We start from the raw sequence: 22,443 nt of genomic DNA on the forward strand, positions 1-22,443 counted from the left end.
GCGTGGACCTCCACCCGTTTTTTGCTTGTCTGCCTTTTTATTAGCTTTAAAATTAATGTTTTTAATATTATATATGATTATTTATGTCAACAATTCTTTAAATAGTTATATACCAATATTTACAAGTTTGAAGTATATTCTTGTACTTCACTTTAACCTTTTACCATGTTCTCCTTGTGCTCACGTTTGATCTGGAATTATGACATATTAAATAATAATTAATCTTACACATAGGAAATGAAATGCTGCATTCAGTAAGTACAATGCACACTACTTAGCGTTTAATTTGTCGGCCACTTTTTGCCAGACGTCTTTTCTGGTTTGGGCTGCTTTTGCAGTGTTACCCCTTGTGCATATTAAAACTTAAAATTCTTCATATCCTGCTCCGCTTGTGTGAAAAAAAATGTGCCCGTTCTTTCGTCATTTTGTTACAGCCTATCAAGAACTTGCTGATCATGTTTTCTAGACTCAATATATATGGGCTTTTCAATCAGCGCGGGCACGTGCATTCATCTCGGATGATTAGGTCCAGCTCGACTAATCTACTATACGGCTGCGTTTGAAAAACCGACTTATCCCAGATGAGTTTCACCGGCATTAACTTATCCAAGATGAGGCATCTGATCTCGGATGATTTAAGCGACATACGGAAAATACCCCGTCGCTCTTCTGCCATTTCAAACAGGACGTGGCTTCAATAAGCTAAACATTATATGTTAGATACAATTATTTCATAATTTCGAGAAAACAAGATCTTTTGTTTTATCGAGATCTCGATAAAATTAGTCCGTTATCTCAAGGAAACAATTTAAAAAAATAATGGTGTTGTACATCCTCTCTCGGCTTCCATAGGAACATGTAAATATAGCAAACAAAATCAATCACAAATAAGTAAGTTAACTCCTTACTTTGTTGACCGTCGGTTTTTGTTACAACCCAAGCTCTTAATGAGAAGTCAGTTGATGCTGATGAAGTATTTAATTGCTCAAACAACAGTTTAATGCTTCATTTTAGTTGTCTTGCTTTGAAAATTTCCCACCTTTAATTGTAGTAGTAGGGTGCTGTGCTATGTCATCCAATATGGATGCAATGAAAAGTCGAGCAAAATGACACCTTTAAATGGCTAACTGAACCGATTTACAATGTATAAGCTTTAGAGGCAACTGAGGCGACTTCTTCAGGTAGGTTGTAATCTGACTGAAGAAGGGGTCTCAGTTGCCTTGAAAGTTTGCACAGTGTAATCGGTTCAGTTAGACATTAAAAGGTGTCGTTTTGCTTGACTTCTCGTTGCATCCACCCTTAATTGCTTATTTTAGTCTTGAAAAGCTGCACTCACTGTTTTGAACTGCTCCTTAATTGGCATTTCGATGCAAATGACAATGGAAACCAGCACTCCTCCATCTAACTTGTCTCCGTTTACAGCTGTGTGCATTTATCATGAGCTGTCTGATTTAATAATATATTTGGAAGGAAACTGAAGAGAAAAAAGGGAAGGACTAAGAATTCTTTATCTGTTTAAGACTTCAGATCATTTGGATGATATCATTTAAAAGGAACAAAGAAATCTGCAAAAATGACCTGACATGGCAGAGTTAAAACACGAACAAGCCATGAAATTACATAAAATCTGTTATTGGTGAGGATTAGTTTGTAATTAAGCAACTGGGTTAAACAAAAACCTGCAGCCACTGGGGCCCTCCAGGACCAACATTGCACACCACTGATATAAAGCATAACTCTCGGTGGTAATGTTTATCAAATGTATTTGCTGCACACTATACTGGGTATTGTCCCAGTGTGATTTTGATCTTTTCTTCCCAACCTGGACAGTCTCGTTATTTTTTTTCCTTATTTTAAAACATTATTAATTTTATTAAAATCAAATAAAATTCCATACAAGTGAGTCAAGTTTAGCAAAACTAGATTGGAGACAAATCGACCCCCCCAGCCATGAGAAAGAGAGCTAGGTCAGCAGAGTAAAACTTTCATAATAGTAAAAATATGTAGATAAGTAAATGAATAAAAATAAATAGAAGAAAAAAAAGAAGAAAAACAGGTGAGAGAATCTGCTTCCTCAGATTAAATACTTATTCTAAAATGTTATTGATTAGATCCTGCCAGGTTTTGAAAAGGTTTTGTAAAGATCCTCTAAGTGACAATTAGATTTTTTTCCAGTGTCAAATAGTATATAACCAGGGCTGTGGAGTCAGAATCGGAGTTGGAGACAATTTTGGGTACCTGGAGTCAGAGTCAGCAAAAATGTACAGACTCTGACTCCTACTAAATTTAAATTGCTACACTGATACCAATATCCAGAATACATTAGAGTAGGTAAACTTCATTAATTCCAAGGGAAAGTCAGATGTCAGTTTTCCAATACTAACTAACAAGCTATTCTAACCACAAGGAGGCGCCACCGAGCCCCAAACTGCAAGCATAATATCACCCAACACAACTCCGGGTTTAAAATAATAGATTTTTATTTTCCTAATCTCTTTCCCAGTGCAGACAGCCACAAATACCACAGTCTAACTAAACAGATGTCCTCCTCTCCTTTCACTCCTCCTGGTGAGTTTTGCCTGATGCGTTCCGACTCTGACTCCCCAATGTGAGGCAGTGGGCTCATTTTTAAGAGAGACCCAGAAATGCTTCTAGTGCCACTGCACTGAATGTTGGGAGCATTTGCAGGACACATGGAAAAACAGTGTTGTCCTCCCCTGGCAACGTCCTGTGTTGGCACCTAAGAACTTTGCCAGGGCTGCACTTCCATACTCCAGTTTCCTACAAGGGGTTCAGCATAGAGGAACACTGCCACCTTCTATGTGGTGGAATGATTTGCTCCCGGTATTCACTTCCGCCTAGTCCATCCATTTTTCCTCGTTCCCCGCTGAGACACAGATTACAAGGCATTCTGGCCAGGTTGTGTTTCCATTCCTGCAGTGCTTCCCTTATAGCCTCCTGGCTTGCCAAGAAATCATTCTCCATCCCAGCCAGGATGCCCGTCCGTCCATCCTCCACGGCACTTGTACTATGCATGTACTAAAGCTTGGTAATATATACGAGGGACGTTCAACAAGTTTCTGCACTTTTTTTTAACTCTATTTATTAAGGATTTCAAAAACAAATGACATCACTTTTCTATATAGTCACTTTCCTGCGCGATACAATTTTCCCAGTCAAATGACACTGTCAGACACAACCAATTACTACTCCTCCTGCTTTCACCATTTCCAAAGGAAATATAAAAGTGCGGAAACTTTTTGAACGTACTTTGCCTATAAAAAAAAAATATTCACTGCACTTGGAAGTTTTCACATTTTCCAGTTAATACGACATTGAATCACAGTGGATTTATTTTAACTTTTTTGACAGTAATCAACAGAAAAGGTTTCTTGGATGTCGAAGTGAAAAAGGTCTCTGCAAAGGGGTCTAAATGAATTACAAACGTAAAACACAAAAGAGCTGATCAGATGGCATGGCACAGCTGTAAATCTGCCTAGAGCAGGCCATCTGCAGATACCGAGTATAATTTGTAATCGCTTTCTGCCTTTCCACCTTCTTGTCTGATAAAGGTGAATCCAAAATTATTATATGAGAAGGCAACCCTTTCATGTTCAACAGAATCTTAAAATACAGCAAGGTAAATATCTACAAATTTTTTTCAAATAAAAATGAATCAGCTGCTGTCTCAGCCTACTGGTCTACATTCTGTTCACCTATGACTGTTTAGCAAAGCACGTAACAAGGGCAACAGCATTATCAAGTATGCAGACAATACTAACGTGTTTGGCCTCATCAGCGACAGTGACGAGGCTGCCAACAGGAGGAAAGTTAATGACCTGACTGTGTGATGCCATGATGATAACCTCTCCTCAGACTTCAGCAAAACAAAGGAGGCCATTATTTACTTCAGGAAGAAGAAAGGCAGTTACGCTCCACTCCACATTAATGGCTACCCCTTGCAGACGCCTTAGCAGCTTCAAATTCCTGGGTGTGCAGATCACTGACTGACTTTCATGGTCAGTCAACACCACCTGTTTCCTCAGAAAGGCTCAGCAAAGGCCTAAAGAGCAGGGGTCCTCAATCACAATCCTGGAGGGCCGCAATGGCTGCAGGTTTTTGTTCTAACCCGGTTGCTTAATTAGAAAACAATTCTTGCCTATAATTTAATTTCATGGCTTGTTCATTCTTTAATTCTGCTATGGCAGGTCATTCTCATATCCTCGATTTTTTTTTTCCTTTCTAAGTACATCATCCAAATGATTTGAAGGCTAAAACTTTTTTCTCTTCACTTTCCTTCTAAGTATTTAATCAAACCCAATAGTGCATGATAAATACATGCAGGTGTAAATGGAGAAATGCTGGCCTCTTTTGTCATTTGCATGTTATTGCTTATTAGGAACCATTAAAAATCAAGAATGCAGCTGTTTAAGACTGAAATGAGCAATAAGGGTTCAAAATCTTAATGAGTGAGACAACTAAAGTGATGCAGAAGTGTTACTTGAGCAACACGTGCTTCTTATTAAGCAATTGGGTTGGAGCAAAAACCTGCAGCCACTGCAGCCCTCCAGAACCGTGATTGAGGACCCCTGCTAAAGAGCTTTTGAGGGGGAACTTAAATTCTATTAAACGTCCTATTACTGCACTCTGGAAAGTATCCAGACTGGATGCATCACGATGTGGTTTGGTAACCCAACTTGACAGAAATCGTAAGCTCCTATAGAGGTCTGTTCGTACTATTTCCAAAATCATTGGGACTAACCTTCCATAGCTTCATACCATCTCCTCCACCCAATGTCCGAGGAGGGCAGAATTCATCCCCTCTGAATGGTAGCCATACCAGCTCATCCCATTTTTCATTTCTGCCCCCTGATAAACAGTGCTGGAGCCTCACCACATGCTGCACCCGCTTTAGGGACTTCTTCTTCTTCACCCAGGCCATAAGGTCACTGAACTCTGGGTAACCTCGTCTTACCTGCCCTGTACTGTACCCACCTGGTGGTTTAGGTCTCATTCTGCTGTATGTTACATCTGTACTGCCATCTGCACTTTTTTAACTATTTTTGAATTGTGCAATCTAGTATGTCTGTACACTCCTGTTTTTCACTATTGTCATTCTTCTGCTACCCTTATTTATAGTACTTATTTATTTAAACACTAGCTGTGTAAGCCCGTGCTGTAAAAAGCCTGGGGTCCTAGAAACAATTGAAATCGTCAGAAAAAAAATTGAAATGTAGAGATGTCAGGTAATTGAAAGGAGCTACTCTGGGCGTCTCTCACCTAGGAGGATTTGTTTTGCCAACATGCTTGCCTCGCTTGTGCATTAGCGGCGGCAGGAAAAGTGAAAGGGAAACCGCTTTGCCGATGTTAGCGGCTAAGCAACTTTGTCTTTCTTCGGAGATTTCGTTTAGCTGACGTGCTGGCCTCGCTTGTGTTATTAGCGGCTAAGCGAGTTTTCTGTTTCCTCTGAGGCAGAGCCCTTACCCCGACTCCAACTCTTACTTCCAGGTGGGACAGACAGACAGACAGACACACTTCCACTCATATATAAGATTATCTTTTAGTCTTATTGCCTGTATTTACTTTCCCGCACCCCTAACCCACAACTGTGGCAAAAAGCATTTCACTATGTTCTTGCAGTGTATGTGATAGTAAAGATCAAATTGAATGTAATCTAAGTGACTAAAGTACGAGGGATGTTCAAAAACTTTCCACACTTTTTTTTAACTCTATTAAGAATTTCAAAAACAAATGACATCACTTTTCTACATAGTCACCTTCGATTCGGATGCAATTTTCCCAGCGTTGTACCAACTTTTTAATGCCTTATTACTACCCTTCCCGCCTTTACCGTTTCCGACGAAAATATAAAAGTGCAGAAACTTTTTGAATGTCCCTTGTATAAAAGGAAAAATAGCACTAAAGTTTGAAAAGACACAACTTATCTATATACTAGTCATTTAGCCCGTTACAATAACGGGCGATAGAACAGTAGTGCATAAACATTAGTAGGAACAGTCTATATTAAATGGCAAGGGACTTTGACCTCATTCTTTTTGTTGGTCATATTTTTCTTTCTTTCAGCCTTTCTTTTGTTGATGTTTACTTGCTGAGCTGACCGTTCTTCGTGGGCTGCCGCCGTGTATTGTGTGTCTTTAATTTTCTGTGACAGTAATACTGTCTTGTGCGGCTCTATTCAATAAGGGCGCGCACAAAAGGGCGACCTCAATTGATCGCGGCGAATAAAGGCGTTCGTAGATAATTTAGTTCAAATGGCTCTGGAATATGTGAAGAGCAACAATGGTGCAGATCTTTATTTACACACGCCTTTATTCGCTGCGCCCAATTGAGATCGCCTTTTTGTGCGCGCCCTTATTGAAGGATACCGTCTTGTACGTCCGTAATATATCTTTAATTTTCTCTGGCGGTAATACAGGCGTGCGTGTCGGTAATATGCCTTTAATCTCCTCTGACAGTAATACTGGCTTGTATGTGGCTGTAATATGCGTCACTGTATTGTGTACCTTTAATTTCCACTCGCAGTAATGCTGGTTTTGTATTTCCGTAAAACGCCTCTAACTTTCTCTGACAGTAATATCACGCATCGCACCGTGCCCCGCGCATGCGCACTTCACCAGAAGACACCCACACACGGACACCTGGACGCACATAGGGATTTTATATATATAGATATAAAATCCAACGTCTGTCTGTCTGCTTTTCACGAGAGAACTACTTAATGGATTTAAATCGTTTTTTTTCTAGAAGTTGCTTGAACATTCTGGATGATTTTGCAACTTCTCTCATTCTATCATAGTTCACTTGCAGGAGCCGGTTTATTTGCGCTAATTGAGAGACATGTAGCGGGCCAAGGGGTGGGGGAGCGTGATTTCAGGAGTGGGGGCCCTACTCGCTGTCCTGTTTCATGACTACGTGGGCGGAGCTGCGGGGGATGGCTAGTAAGAATATAAACATTGAAATACTAAAATGTAATAAGATACAGTGGTTGACAGCAGTCTTTTCCTTGCTTTCTCAGGTATTCATTGGGTTCCCTTTTTCCAGATGCCAATGCTAAATTATAGCAGTGTGTGTGCGTGTTTGTATGCGTAAGATGGTGCTTGTTATGGTTTTATTACTCTGGCTCCTCACATTTGATGGATTATCTTCTTAATATTTATTATATAGGGGCATATTCAATTTTCTTTTTGGAATTTTACAGTTAACACATTTCAGTCCGTCTAGTCGTAAAATCTCCTATATTGAAGACACTACACCTAGTACTTAAGCTTGTGGCAGCACTGAAATACTCCTCCCTGAGTGGTTTAGAAATACAAAAAAGCAGAACTCTTAAATCTTGTTAAAAGATTATGCAAACTCGAAACGCTGAAGTGGCTAATCGGACTGATGCATACGTTGCCTTGCTTGACTTTTCATTTAATCCATTAGGTTGATGATATTGAGAACATTTCTTGCGCATGATTGACACCTACTGCCTAAATTTACAATTGCATGTCAGTGTCACTACGTAAAGGAAAAGACACACAGTATAAACTTTCAAACTCATCTAATCCAGTTCCCAAGGAATGAACCAAATATAAACGGAGAAAACTGGGGGTATTCATACAGACAATGGGAGAACATGTAAAACTAATGCAGACATTGACTGGGTGAGACATCTAATCCTGTGACAATGGGTAGATGAGGTATCGGTATTAACCACTTCCTCACCTCACTAAGTAATTAATTTAATTGCTGATTAACAATATTCGGTTTAAATAAATAAAGATTCAGTAATTTCCTTACCTGTTTGTCATGCTGGATGGTACAAGGAGTCTGTGTCCATGTGGTAGTAACAGTAAGAGAGTGGGAATCGTAAAGTTTATCATTTTAACTAAAATACTGTGTGTACCTGGAATGCTTCAGGTGCCACTGCACTGCATGCTGGAGCACTGCCAGGGCACATGGAAAATGGTATTGTCCTCCCTCAGCAATGCCCTCTGGTGGCACCCATATAGTCGTGATATTAGAGACAGACAAAGTCTATTTAATAATAACGCAACAAAAAATTGACTTTTTTTTACAAAATAAGCAGGGGCCTCATGTATAAACGGTGCGTACGCACAGAAATGTTGCGTACTCCCATTTCCATACTCAAATCGCGATGTATAAAACCTAAACTTGGCGTAAAGCCACGCACATTTCCACGGTAACTCATACCTTTGCGTACGCAATTTCTCCGCTCGGTTTTGCAGACTGGCAGCACCCAGCGTCAAAGCAGTGCTACTGTTCCTGCGTAGACACCCTTTCTTTCTTAGCTCCACATTCCTGACACGGCTTTATAAATACACTGAAACTAACTGCATATTGTTTATTAGTGTAATGCATATGATTGTAATTAACCTGCAGCAATATAATGGTCCAGGGAATAGCCATAGTATTCCAAATACCATAACTGCTTTAGCGTTGTAACTCTCACTGCATCTTCTTCTTCTTTCAGCTGCTCCTGTTAAGGGTTGCCACAGCAGATCATCTTTTTCCATATTACTCTCACTGTACCACTCGGAGTATTTATATCACTGTATCTGAGTGAGGAATCACAGCAGCAGCTGATCGGAAAGAGAATTATCAGTATACAGCATGAAGCAGATGCTGCCTGAGCCACGGCAAAACGCTTTAGAGACTTCCCAGTACGGACTTCGCGGTTTAGAAAAAGTTTCATCCCAAGAACTATAAACGCACTCAATCAGTCCATCAAGTGCTCCTTGTAGAACTGTACTTATAACTTCAATTACCTCACTGTAAACTTGCGATACAGTTATAATATTGCACAACCTGCGCCACTTTATAAAGCGCGTATTTACATATGATGACAGTATTCATTTTTAAGATGAAATGCAGCAAAATATGTTGATTATATTATACAGATAAAACTTTAACTTCATTTAAATAATCTGTATTGTTAATAATTAAACATGTGAAGACACGGTACCGCAGCGCTAGCTAGTTCAGGGATTGTTCCTGCATTGCGTTGTATTCTTGCTGGTGCTGACGCGACACTGGAATGCTAGACGGATAGAATAATTAAACATGTACTACGAAGATATTTCAATGTTCCTTAAAAGTTTTTAAGAATCTGCGTTTTAAGCTTACAGATGGCTTCACGTCTATATAGCTGATTGTGTGGCGATTGGGTTTTTGGAGAAAGAAAAGTAAGGACAGGAATTGGAGGTTAGTATGTTTGAAAGAGACAGCTGTGATAAATTATTTCATTGAAGGTCAGTCCATTGAAGGTGCCAGTCCTGTCAGCTAAACAGGCAATTGAGGCTACAATTCACACGGGCTCACCCAAAATTGGACAACAGAAGATTGGAAAACGCCTGGTCTGATGAATCTCAGTTTCTGCTGCGACATTCAGATGGTAGGATCAGAATGTGGAGTGGAGAGCCAGGCAGGGCCCTCCTCACTCACGCACTAGCCTCCATTCAAGTTACTGTACCTCGCGCCACATTTTGGAGCGTACCTTGCCTCCGCTTAACTATCGATACCTGTTTGTTTATTGTTTTTAAAGTCTGTCCTGCTTCATTACTATGCGGGCAGAATCGCAGGGGATGGCTAGTCTTGATATAAAAATAACCAGTTCAGCTGGAAGGGCCATGTGGTCATGTTGTACAGCAGCATTGTGATACATGCTTAATGTGTTTGCTTTGCTTTATATTTTCATGAAATAGAGCAAATAGTGAAGACTGAGCAACAAATGTGATTCTTTTATTTTCATGAAATCAACAAAGACATTGTAACCTTCACAAATCTATGACACATGAAGTGTCACAAATTGTAACCCCAGAAAACTCTTGACAGTACATGAATACAACTTCAGGTGCAAGCAGAACTGTCCCAAGACCAGACACCATTTTACTACTGGGCTCCTGTATACACAGATTCACACTGGACATTGTAAAACCATGAATTCATCTAACATGTATGTCTTTGGTGTTATGATTACAGTTTATAATTTATTTAATTACTTTTGTGACCATAAATATTTATTTATTTACCGTATATACTCACATATAAGTCGGGTCTTGAAACCCAAAAAATCGATCATAAAATCAGACCCCGACTTATATGCCCGTTCAAAAATATGACACTTAATTTTTTTTTTTTTTTTTACATCTTCTTGCCTCCTCCAATCTCACACCAGTTTCTAAGACACATTGAATTTTGTTGCAGCAGCGCAGTTACCAATTTCTTTCGCCACTTCAACGACGTTTAATTTAAAGCCAGCTTCATATTTTCTTCTGATCGAACGCTCCATCGTAGATAAAGGATGCTCTTACGATAAAGGTGTATGGGATACAAAAAACACAAAACAGTGCAAACAGCTCTTCGGAATAGTTTGGCTATTACCGTCTGGTCACGTAGGCACAATACATAGAAAAAAAGGCAGAGTGCTCCAAGCTCTTTATCTAACATGAATTTAAAATCTGGTTTGTCGGTGAACCACTCAGTAACATTTGTTGTAAGATTTATATTTGTATCATTAGCTGGGTAAAAAAACATACTGAAGAGTAACATGTAACAAGTCAAGTCAAGTTGGGGAGCGTACACTAGTACAGTGCGTTGCCGCACCCACTACACAACGAAACAACTCGGGATCCTGGTTGGCAACCCCCAGGCAGACATGCGGTCCAGACCCACCCTCCGGAAATGACCCTCTATCTGCTATAGCCAGGTGTTACATTGGCAACCCTTTGGCCTGGTCAAGCCACTCGGATCCCCAACAATGAGGATCTTACCAGCTGGATCAACCTCAGAGAATGACGTAACTGACGCTCCCTCACAATGCAGGTAATGTGCCTCATTCAGGACTCCATGAGCAACACAAAGTCAAACCAGCGGTACCCAAGGATTCTCTGATGGGACACAGCACTGAAGGAGTCCTGTCTTCATCTCATATAGTAAGACAGGAAGCACCAGGACTCTAAAGACTTGGACCTTCGTCCTTTTGCAGATATCGGGAGCGCCACACACCCCTTTCCAGCGACCTCATGACCCCCCATGCTCTCCCAATCTGTCTACTGACTTCATAGGAAGAGTCACCAGAGACATGAATGTCACTGCCAAGATAAGTAAACCTCTCGACGAGGTCAACACTCTCTCTGCAGACAGACACACTGCTGATGGCTGTGCCCAAGAGGTCATTAAAGCCCTGGATCTTGGTTTTTATCAGGACCCTTGCAAGCCCAGACACTCAGACTCCTCGCTCAGTCTCCTGAGTGCCCCGATCAGAGCCTCCATTGACTCCGCGAAGATCACAGCATCGTCAGCAAAGTCAAGATCCGCGAATCTTTCTTCACCAACAGATGCCCCACAGCCGCTGGACTCCACGACCCTGCCCACCACCCAGTGCATACAAGCATTGAACAGAGTAGGAGCAGAATAGACCCCTGACGAACCCCAGAATCAACTGGGAAAAACGCAGAGCCTCTGCCTCCACTCTGCACAGCACTCACAGTACCAGTGTACAGGCCGACCATTATATCCAGCAACCTTGAGGGGATCCTGCGAACTGAGTCGAACGCTTTACGAAAATCGACAAAGGCTGTAAAGAAACTCTGCCGATATTCACGTTTGTGCTGCATGAGAACCCTCCGTGCTAGGATGAGGTTGATGGTAGACTTCTTAGGCGTAAAACCAGACTGTTCCGGTCACTGGTAGGTGAGCAAGTGATCACGGATCCTATTGAGGACGACCCTAGCAAGGACCTTACCCAGCACCGAGAGCAGTGTTATACCCCTGTAGTTGCTGCAATCCATGTGATCACCCTTCCCTTTCCAAATAGGGATGACAAGACACATTTTCCAGTCAGTTGGGATGATGCCAGTCTCCCAAATGGAAGCAAAGATTGCTTGCAATGCCGGGAGGACAGCCTTACCCCCAGCCTGGAGAAGTTCACCCTGGATACCACAGGTCCCTGCAGCCTTTCCTCTCCTCAGCTGGTTTACACCTGTGCAATCTCATTGAGACTGGGTGGTTCACAGCTAATTGGAGGATCGGTCTCAAGGACCGTGGACCCAGAGATATCCAATGTCCTAGCTGGAGGATCAGCTTTGAACAACTGCTCAATGTAGCCAGCCCAGCGGGTCACAACTGCAGTGTCATCCGTAAGGACCATTCCATCAGCCGCCCTGACTGCGACTCTCTGAGGAACAGATTCAGATGTGCGTAATGCTTTGATTCCTCTGTAAGCAGGACGTGGGTCGCTAGACCACAGATGGTGTGTCACTTGCTCACTGGTTCCTCTAGCAAACGCCTCTTTATCTGCCCTCAGAGCCCTCGCAGCCGTCCTTCTCAGTTCCCGGTACAGACCAGAGTTGCCATTGAGCTGTGCGCCGTGACTCCTCTCGATGATATCCAGGGTGCCCTGCGAGATGAAACACCTCCTTCTGGGAACACCGGTAATACCAACACAACCCTCAGCAACCTTCAGGGTTTTGTCACGGAAGGTCTCCCACATCACATTAGGATCGGCAGTTGCACCCAAATCTGCAAGTTCCTCACACAAACTGTGTACAAACTCATTAGAAACAGCCAAGTCCAGGCTCATTTTCCTAGTAGGTGGTAGCCTAGTTTTTTTTTCTATATTAAGTACAATTCCTACAGTCTTGCACTGAAATTCCCCTACCTTGAACACAAAGCTTTTCCAGACATGACTTCAGCTGTTTTTCTTTTTGACTTGTGTTGATGTGGTGCTCTATATCATCACTATTGTAACCCATTTTTATATTGTAGCACCCCTGGCTCCGGAACTGAGAAGGACAAGCTCCTCAGGTAGCCAAACATGTGTCAGAGTTTGGAGTAGGTATATAGAGAAGCCTGCTAAAGCCCATCGGTCAGGGTGTGTAGCCGTCAGCAAGCCTTGGATGTGGACCCTGGCTTTGGGGGATAGAGTGGCAGCTCTGACTCCGGGTAGAGCTGGGCAGCACGTGTAGGTGGCCAAAACGGACGAAGCAGCTTAGGAGTGCATGGCACTGCAGAAGACCTGAGCAGCATGGTGGAATGGCCACTGAAGAAGCAAGAGGTCCTTTTTAGGGCCACTCAACCTCCAACAGCATAAAGTGTTGATTCAATCATCTGTTTATTTTATTTTTTTTGATTGTGTTGACAGAGTAGTACAATTGTATGTCCCAGCTTTATAAGGTGCTATTGGGTCTAGTTGAGCAGAATCGTATTTACTTATGAGACAGGAGAAGTCTGATTTATTATCACATGATTAGTCATGCATTCAAATTCAGTGGTTTATACTACTTTGGAAACCATCGTTCACCTTAGCATATTAAAACTCTTTTAATATAAGTTCAGGAGCCACAGTCTGCCCGGGGCGCAACATTACCAGTTGCCAGGTTGCCATCGGCCCCCATTTTGAGGCAACTGGCCTCCGGTTGCCAACAATGTTAGCCACCTTTGTGACACACTGGATTTTTGGCAGTGGAATGGAAGTAGCCAATTCTTGCTAATTATGAGTAATCAGTAGATCAATCACTTCTCCGGGTCTGAATCTGTGTGCTGCCCCCGAGCTGCTGTCTGTGTAAGTATTAGCATTATCCTTAAATGGGCAGCATTGTCCTAGCTTTCGTATCTCAGGAGTCTGTGTTGCCTCCTATAAGTGAAAAGGTCATAGCAGCCCTTTCTATCATCTCTTTCTCTATTGATTATAGCTAGTCGGTTTGACGCTCAAAATAAAATGTAGACTGTGCTCATGCGCACTGCACTTCCTGCATTTTCCTAATGTAGGTAAAGCTAGTTAAAAAAAAGTGTGTTGACCAGCCGCTGTTGAAGTGTTTGTGGGCCAGGTGTGCATGTAACAGGAATGTTAAAAGTCATCTTTAGTTTAAAAACGTAAAAAGATGAATGTGAAAAGACTGAAAAAGTACTACATTACAGTGTCTCCTGTGTGGAAGTGTGTGAGAATGAAAGATTTACAAACTGCAACATGTGCCATGAAGAAATAGCAATGATGGAAATAAAGCGCAGGTGTTTAATGCAATAAATTTAATAAGACATTTAAGATTGTATCACACAGCGGAATACACGGATCCTCAACAATTTCCTTTACATGCCAGTAAAAATAGCAATCTTTTGTCACATTTGCTCACTTCTTTTTGATTGTTTCTTCAAAGTACTGCATAGTAGGAATAATTATTTCTTTTTTCCCGAAAACAAGAGACAAGGATTGATATTTAAGAAATAAAGGAACAAGTAAGAGAAATGTTGCAGAATATTTAAGTAAATCAGATGTAAAACAGAAGGCAGAGATGACAAGCACAAGTGTCTCCTGTTAGATTTATTTAATAATAAAGTACTGTATGCAAAGGATTGGTACATGTTTTCATTCATTAAAAGTTATACAGAACATGTATGTTATGAAAACCAGGGGGCGCCAGTGAGCCACAAACACACCAACACAGTCCTGGTTTCAAATAAAGGTGTGTTTTATTCCAATTATCTTCTAAACACAAGCACCAAAACTTGTTGTCTTTTCTCTCTTTCTCCTCCTCTCCTCTCTCTACCGCAGTGCTCTCCTCCAGTTGGGTGTTGCTTTCCTTCTTCCCAGCTCCGACTCGCCTGGACAAGGCAAAGCTATCCTTTTTATTGATTGACCTGGGAGTATTTCTGGTGCCACGGCTTTGTCCATTGGAAGCACTTCCGGGTCATATGGAAGTCCCCAATAGCTCCCTGCAGCTCCTACTTTCCTACCAGACCACAATTTCTGGCATTCCCTGCTGGTGTTCAAACAGGCATTGACATCCAGGGCTGCTGCCATCTAGTCCTTCCCTTTCATCCCAGCCAGGGATGGCATTGTAAGTATATCCAGTCCATCCACCTGGGGCTTCTCTTCTGGGCAAGAAAACTTCCCACTGCTGGTCGGGATGCCTGTCCATCCTGTATGGCACTTACAATGCATAATGGTAATAACATTCAAATATATATTGTATATACTCGTGTATAAGTTGGGTCTTGAAGCCCAGTAAATTGATCATTAAATCAGATCCCGACTTAATACACCTGTTCAAAAATGCGACACTTAAATTGTTTTTTTTTTCTTCTTGCCTCCTGCAATCTCACATCAGTTTCTCAGACACATCGAATTTTGTTGCAGCAGCGCAGTTACCAGTTTCTTTCGCCACTTTAACGACTTTTAATTTAAAACCAGCTTCATATTTTCTTCTGATAGAACGCCCCATCGTAGATAAGGGATGCTCTTACGATAAAGGTGTATGAGGGTGTGAGATACAAAAAACACAAAACAGTGCAAACGTCGCTTTGGAATAGTTCGGGTATTACTGTGTGATCACATAGGCACAATAGAGGTGGGGGTTAAGAGCACACGCTGATATGGCGCATTGCCGCACCCACTTAGAAAAAAGGCCGTGTGCTCCGTGGTTACTCTCTCAGGTGGGCGTTAGCATATCGTAATGTCTTGGACCAATAGCGTTAGTTTTCCACATTCAACTTATACGACCGACATTATAAAATAGGAAATTATACGGTAAAGTTAAGCCCCGACTTATCCGCAGGAGAAGTTATCTGCGAGTATATACGGTAATGTACTTTGTTCAAAATACTGTATTTAAGTGAATATTTATTGCAGCCTGTAAGAAGGCCCTGTGCCGTTGCTTACACTGCACTAATGTAGGGATTTATGCCAAAAGTAGGAAAACGTTTTCATTTTGTTGGGTTCATGGATGGCTTACTAAAGCCAACGCTGGTAGATTAGGCTTGTTTCTGCAGTTCATTTTCATTTGCTGGTGCTGACTATTACAAGAAATCAAGATTACAAAATGAATTACAGGATCAAATCTTACTTTGTGAACTTTTAAGTTAATGTAGGATGTATTCTGTAAGTCTTTTGAAAATAGCTATTTTGCAATTTAAGCTTTAACTGCTGATTACAAAGTGTTTTAGCTGTGAAAACATTTTTTCAACAATCGCTCAATAAATTAGATTAAACATCCCCAATCTTCATAGGCTACGTTTGAACAAACCTCACGACACAAGGAATGGGTGAACACAGAGATGGAATTCTGATGTCTTAAGTGATGCCACTCTGTAAAGTAGCAGGCAAAACGAGCTGACATATAATTCCATAGCATCTGAATTACTCAAAATATAAGCTATTAAAAGTGGCAACCATTTTTTCAGTTCTGGGCAAACAAAAGTTGATGCCTGCTTGCCGAGCTTAACAGCCATTTTTGAAAGTTAGGTGTCTATGACTGAAACAAAGCCTGGGTGGGTCAACTGTCTATCACAGAGCACATGAATGGCCAATTTACAGCCACCAATTAGCTTAAAACTCACATCATTGGGATTTTAGAGGAAAAGTGGAGTATTGTGCAGACATGGGGAGAACAGGGACTGAGTAAGAACTTCAACTCGGGACTCTGTGTCATTATACCTCCAGTTCTTCCTCTCATTCACGTTTATAAATCGCCTTGTCACATGTTCCCAACTGCACCCCTTCATGCAACAAACCTGCAGAAAAACTGTGGCATAAAGTGTTAGGAAGAGCAGGCTACTAGAAAGATTCAAACATTTTGTTGTTTTCACTTTTCTATTTTACAGATTTTTATCGATACCATTCCAAACATTATGTTCTTCTCCACAATGAAGCGGCCTTCCAGAGACAAACAAAATAAACACATTTTCACGAAGGATATTGACATCTCTGATATTTCGGGGAAGCCCAGTCCTGCCTCAGTTACTTTCCAGTCACCAATAACCAAAAACCCTGATGTGAAAAGTGCCATTGAAGGTGTCAAGTACATCGCGGAGACAATGAAGTCTGACCAGGAGTCCAACAATGTAAGTATTATCCCCATCCCCTTGTCTTTTTTCAGTTATTTGCATGTTTATACTGTCTAAGTTTTTAAATTAAAAACAGGCTTTTGTGCACGTCACTAAAATGTACCTCCACCGCACTAGCAAACGTTTATCTAAGCCGTTCAGGTGAGATGAATCCAGCTTGCCCTTAACAGCGTGTCTAACATTTCTGCACGTTTAGTAGAATGTCATGTTCTTGAGAATGTGGATTGTTTTAAATGTATAGCATGATAACCAAAATGATTTATCTTGATTATAAAAATGCACAAATCTTGATGCCCAAAAATCATGGATGTATAAGATGACGAGTGAGTTCAATTTCAATAAATTGTTAATGAACATAAAGAAATTCAAAAATGAGAAAACAAATATGTTTATTGATTTTGTGTTAAATAAATAGCTGCATCATTCTCACATATCTTCCTTGAAGTTGTCAGGATATCTGCTTTAAACACGTGTATAAATACGGGGGATTCAGAAAGTCTTCAGACCCCTTCACTTTTTTCACATTTTATTAAAGTGAAGCCTTATGCTAAAATTTTTAAATTAATTTTTTTCCCTCATTAAGCACAACTCAATACCCCAGAATGACAAAGTGAAAGTAGGATTTTAGGAATTTTTGCAAATCTATTAAAAACAAAAAAATAAAAAAAACCTGAAACATCACCTTGACACAAGTGTTCACAGCATTTGCTATGACACTTTAAATCTGGATCAGGTGTATCATATTCTGTTGATCCTCCTTGAGGTGTTTCTATACCATGTTTGGAGTCTGACATGTAGTCCCACAGGTCAATTGAATGGATGTGATTGGGAAAGGCACACAACCTGTCAATAGAAGGTCCCACAGTTGGGTAAAAACAAAGCCATGAGGTTGAAGGAGTTACCTGCAGAGCTTAGAGGCAGAATTGTGTCAAAGCATAGATATGGGAAAAGCTACAAAACACTTCCTGCAGCATTAAAGATTCACAAGAGGACAGTGGCCTCCATAATTCGTAAAAGGAAGAAGTCTGGGACAATCACAACTCTTCCTAGAGCTGGCCGCTCGGTCAAATGAACAGTTGTGGGAGAAGGGCCTTGGTAAGAGAGGTGACCAAGAAGCCGGTAGCTAATCTGGCTGAACTTGAGAGAGCCTGTGTGCTGATGGAAGAAACCATAACTGTAACACTCCACTGATTTGGGATTTTTGGCAGAACCGCCAGAGAGTAGTCTGTTTAGTGAAAGACGCATGGAGGCCTGCTAGGAATTTTTAAAAAGGTACCTTAAGAACTCATAGACTGCAAGAATCAAGATTCTCTGGTCTGAGGAAACCAAAATTAGCATCACATCTGGAGAAAGCCAGACACTGCTCATTACCTGTACAGTACCATTACAGTGGCGAAGCATGTTGGTGGCAGCATCAGGGACAGGGAGACTAGTCAGGGCAGTGACATGCGGTGAGGTTCATGGCTGGTGAGGCACGTACTCCTTCAGAGTCAGAGTTACAAATATATGAAACCAAAAGAGTAGCTTATTGACTATTCAACTGGCGGCATGCACATTGACTACTGGTTATTTTTCATATCTCATCAGCATTCTTTACACACACACAGAGGTAAGGTACATTTTTGGCTGAGAAAGAACGTTACATTTATAGTGGTGAGAGAGTGCATTTGTTCTGCACCCTCCATGTGTTCTAAATTTGCTATTGCAATTCCACACTTCATACTCATTCAATACAAATAAAAGTATAAAGTGCTGTACATAAAAAAACGGATATCAATTTGGGCCTTAATTGAAATATTTATTTGTTTTTAAAAGCTTTTAATTCTGATGCTTTAATCAAATTTAATGCAGACTGTTCAACAAAAGGATAACAAGAAAAACAAGAATATTTTATTTAAGGTCAAAATTTATTTTTTAAATATTAGATTTTTTTTTCTTAGTCTGATTCCATTTTTTATGAAATTAAAAACCATTTATGGTCTTACTTTTATTTGTAAATGAAGTCCATGTGCCTATCCTTCTCCACGGAAATATCTGTCACTTTCTTGTAAAAGTCCTCCTTATTTTCCTTTAGTGTTAAAAGTCTTAATCGTCCATTTTGGCAGTCAGTCAGAACAAAAAGCTAAAATGAAACGGACCACTGCAGTGCCCTTGACTTTCTGATATCGCTAACTTATTGGCGCCTCTGCATGGAAGAACAACAGCAATGAGCACCTGTTGGGCTCACATGCGCCCCCTTCCGGGTGGCATGGTACTGTCTGCCTCACCTTGTGCCTATTCACTGCGGTTTTATGTCCGATCAGCAAGAATAAATATGTCACACACATTCATTAAAGATATTAGCCGGACATTGGCGACATACAGAGAGGCAGCAACGGGCACGTGCCAATTGCATGCATCAACCCAGTGTGTAAGGGAGAGTGCAGTCCGAGGTGAGGTGAGGCTCATTGTTGCTGCACCTCATGTTTCTGATCAGGAATTGTGCAAATTCAGCGAATTTTGACTATAAAAATTATGAAAATTATTGGAATCATACAGAAAACAAATTTATAGCACAGACTAGTGGACAAATTTATGTTATCATTACTAGTTTTTTTTACTTTTCATGATGACAGGAGAGGCTGTGCCTCCCCTGATCGCACGTCCCCAAGTCAGGGTAGAGGAAAAGATGAACAGAGCAAAGTACAGAGATATCCTTAATGAAAACCTACAAAGAATGTTCTGGGCTAAACGTTCACCTTCCAATAGGACACAAAGCAGAGATGACACAGGAGAGGCTTAGGGACAACTCTGTGAATGTCTTTGAGTTGCCCAGCCAGAGCTTCAACTTAAACCCAATCAAATATCTCTGGAGAGACCTGAAAACAGCCGAGAGGATTGGTAGAGAAGAATGGCAGAAAATCCACAAATCTAAATGTGTGAGGCTTGTCACATCAGACCCAAGAACACTCCAGGCTGGAATGGCTGCCAAAGGGGCTCCAATGAAGTACTGAGTAAAGCCTCTGAACACTTGTGTCAGTGGGATATTTCAGTTATTTATTTTTAATAAATTTTCAAAAGTTTCTAAAGTTGTATTTTCACTTTGTCATACTGGAGTATTGGCCTTCAAATATCATATTGTTAGTCTGTTAGGATGGTCTAATGAGACACTGGATCTCAAGAAGTATTTTCTTTGCAAGTGAGAGCAGAGAATTTAGGAGCATGGTAGGTTTAGGATTTCCATAGTGAAAGAGATCAGGACAATACCACGATAGGCTCTCAATTTCAATTTCTTGTAGTAGTTTATTTATGTAGCGCCCTTCACAGACAATAGGTCACAGAGCGCTGAACAGCAATACAATACAAATACAACAGTTAAAACAAAACATAAGCCAAACCAATAAAATAGTAAATAAGCAAACAGGAACTACTCAGCGCTGATTAAACGCCTGTTTAACACTAGAATTACCAGAATCTACGAAAAAACTCGTAGATCCGGCCCACCTTAAAACCGTTCTTACCTCTCTTTTGTCTTCTAAATGTGCAAATTAAGACGAGCAGCAAAAAGCCGGCTATTCCATCCCCCACCATTGCAGAACGTTCACTAAGTTTTCCCAGCTCATGCCTTGTTTGGTTATCTGAGAGTGACTGAACATCTAGAGTTTTAGAATGGAAATAATAGATCGTTATTTAGAACACACGCATTTCATGTGTGTTCCGTTTCTACAGTAATCTGTGTAAACACATTGTTAAAACAGAAACTTTTTCATATTTTAGTAATAAATGTTACAAAATGTAGGCATAAACTATAGAATGTGTGAAAAACTGCTGTGCCACAGAGACCCGAGTTCGACTCCCAGCTTTGGAGAAAGTGTTTTTTTTTTCTTTGTAACCTCAAACGGACATAAAATTTATAAATTGGTATGCACTGTAAATCGTTAAGTTTAAAATGTCGATCGCGATTATTTCTGTTGATTAATTCATGCTTTTTACTTAGAGTCAGAACAGGAGCTTGTTCAGCTTATTCAGCTTCTGATCTGACTCTAACAGCACCAGTATAACTTCACATCTGATTTGACGCTGTTCATTTTCAAATAATATTGCATTACTTTGACGATGTTTTCTGATTGGTACTATTCGCGTCATAAAATGATTTCTTCAAAATGTCACATATATTTGTCTCTTTCTTTTTTAAAAATGTGCGTTTTAGCACGCAGCAACTGCCACCTGCATGTTCTTGTGCACACTGAATAAGACAGCACTGTATGCAATCATCAGATTCAAATGTTAACAGTTTACAGTTATATAGCACGTAACGGAAATCAGTAGTTCTTATCATTGCACCATGCAAGCTGTCATATCAACCGCCTACTGTAACTTGCTTTCTTTTTTCTTCGGTTATAGTCTTGAATAAAAGTGCACTTGTTTTGTTATACTTTTACATCAACATATGTTCCTGTGTTTGAGCAACATGGGCATGCTCAAAAAATACACGTGTAATGCCACAAAAAGTGCATGCAGACACTTCAGTTTGCAAGCATTGGTACGACAATGCAGTCACAAGTACACTGCAGAGCTATAGCGCGTCTTTATGTGAAAACAGCAGTGTCAGATGGGGAGTGTCTGATGATTGCATATAGCATTGAAGTTACTGCTCTTTACTATGCTTTCCTCTGCATGTCCTGGAGTACAAAAGAAACAACATACAGCAACATGTGGAGACTAGCAAGATTGTGGGAAAAAAACACGTGGTCGTATGTATCGTGATACACTGCAGAGCTATAACGTGTCTTTATGTGAAAACAGCAGTGTCAGATGGAGGGAGGGGGGGGGTGGTAGGGAAGGATCCTGAATGCGACTGAGAGAATGAAAAGTGAATAAAAAAAAACAAAGCTAACCTTTACAATATCATAAATTACACCGGCTGTTACAGACTGATATCAAATGTATCTTTTTATTCTAAAATAGTAAAAATAAGAACACTTCACTTCTTTAAAGGGAGTCATGCAGGATCGAACTCGTGACGTTCTGATTCCCAGTCAGCAACTGATACTGCTGCGCCACGGCAGCAGTCATGGTAAATGAGTGTCAATGTTGCACACTAAGGCGGCTTTTTTTGGCGGTGGCTTTTTTTTTGTACCTTTTGTGAAAGTGTTTCTATGATATTTGGACTTCAGGCATCATACATTATATAGTTTATGCCTACATTTTGTCATTTACTACTAGAATATGAAAAACGTTTCTGTTTTAAAAATGTGTTTACACAGATTATTGTGGAAACGCAACACACATGAAATGCGTGTGTTCCAAATAACGATCTATTATTTCCACTCTAAAACTCTACTTCACTCCCAGATAAGCAATCAAGGCATACGCTGGGAGAAGTTCGTGCACGTTCTAAGTTGGTGGGGGGATGGAATAGCCGGCTGCTTGCATTTAGAAGACAAAAGACGCTGGCAGAGAGCTGTGAACGGATTTAAGAAGCGATTTAAGATGGGACGGATCTATGAGTTTTTTCGTAGGCTCTGGTAATTCTAGTGTTAAAAGGAAACGTTTTCAGTTGTTTTTTAAATAAATCAACACACTCAGCTGCACGTA

General features: G+C 40.7%; 2 protein-coding genes across 3 annotated transcripts in view; both read left to right on the forward strand.

Annotated features, from left to right (window-relative positions):
* Positions 1-22,443, forward strand: part of LOC114655349 (cholinergic receptor, nicotinic, alpha 1 (muscle)) — a 156,799-nt gene that overhangs the window by 50,342 nt on the left and 84,014 nt on the right. The gene's annotated exons all lie outside the window — the stretch shown is intronic.
* LOC114656481 (acetylcholine receptor subunit alpha-like) overlaps positions 1-22,443 on the forward strand; it is a 77,844-nt gene that overhangs the window by 50,220 nt on the left and 5,181 nt on the right. Inside the window, exon 8 of the mRNA XM_051930669.1 lies at positions 16,624-16,863. Coding sequence (XP_051786629.1) covers positions 16,624-16,863 — 240 coding nt within the window. The remainder of the gene's footprint in view (positions 1-16,623; positions 16,864-22,443) is intronic.

The sequence above is a fragment of the Erpetoichthys calabaricus genome, chromosome 8 (genome assembly GCF_900747795.2).
Source record: "Erpetoichthys calabaricus chromosome 8, fErpCal1.3, whole genome shotgun sequence".
NCBI classification, from domain to species: domain Eukaryota; kingdom Metazoa; phylum Chordata; class Cladistia; order Polypteriformes; family Polypteridae; genus Erpetoichthys; species Erpetoichthys calabaricus.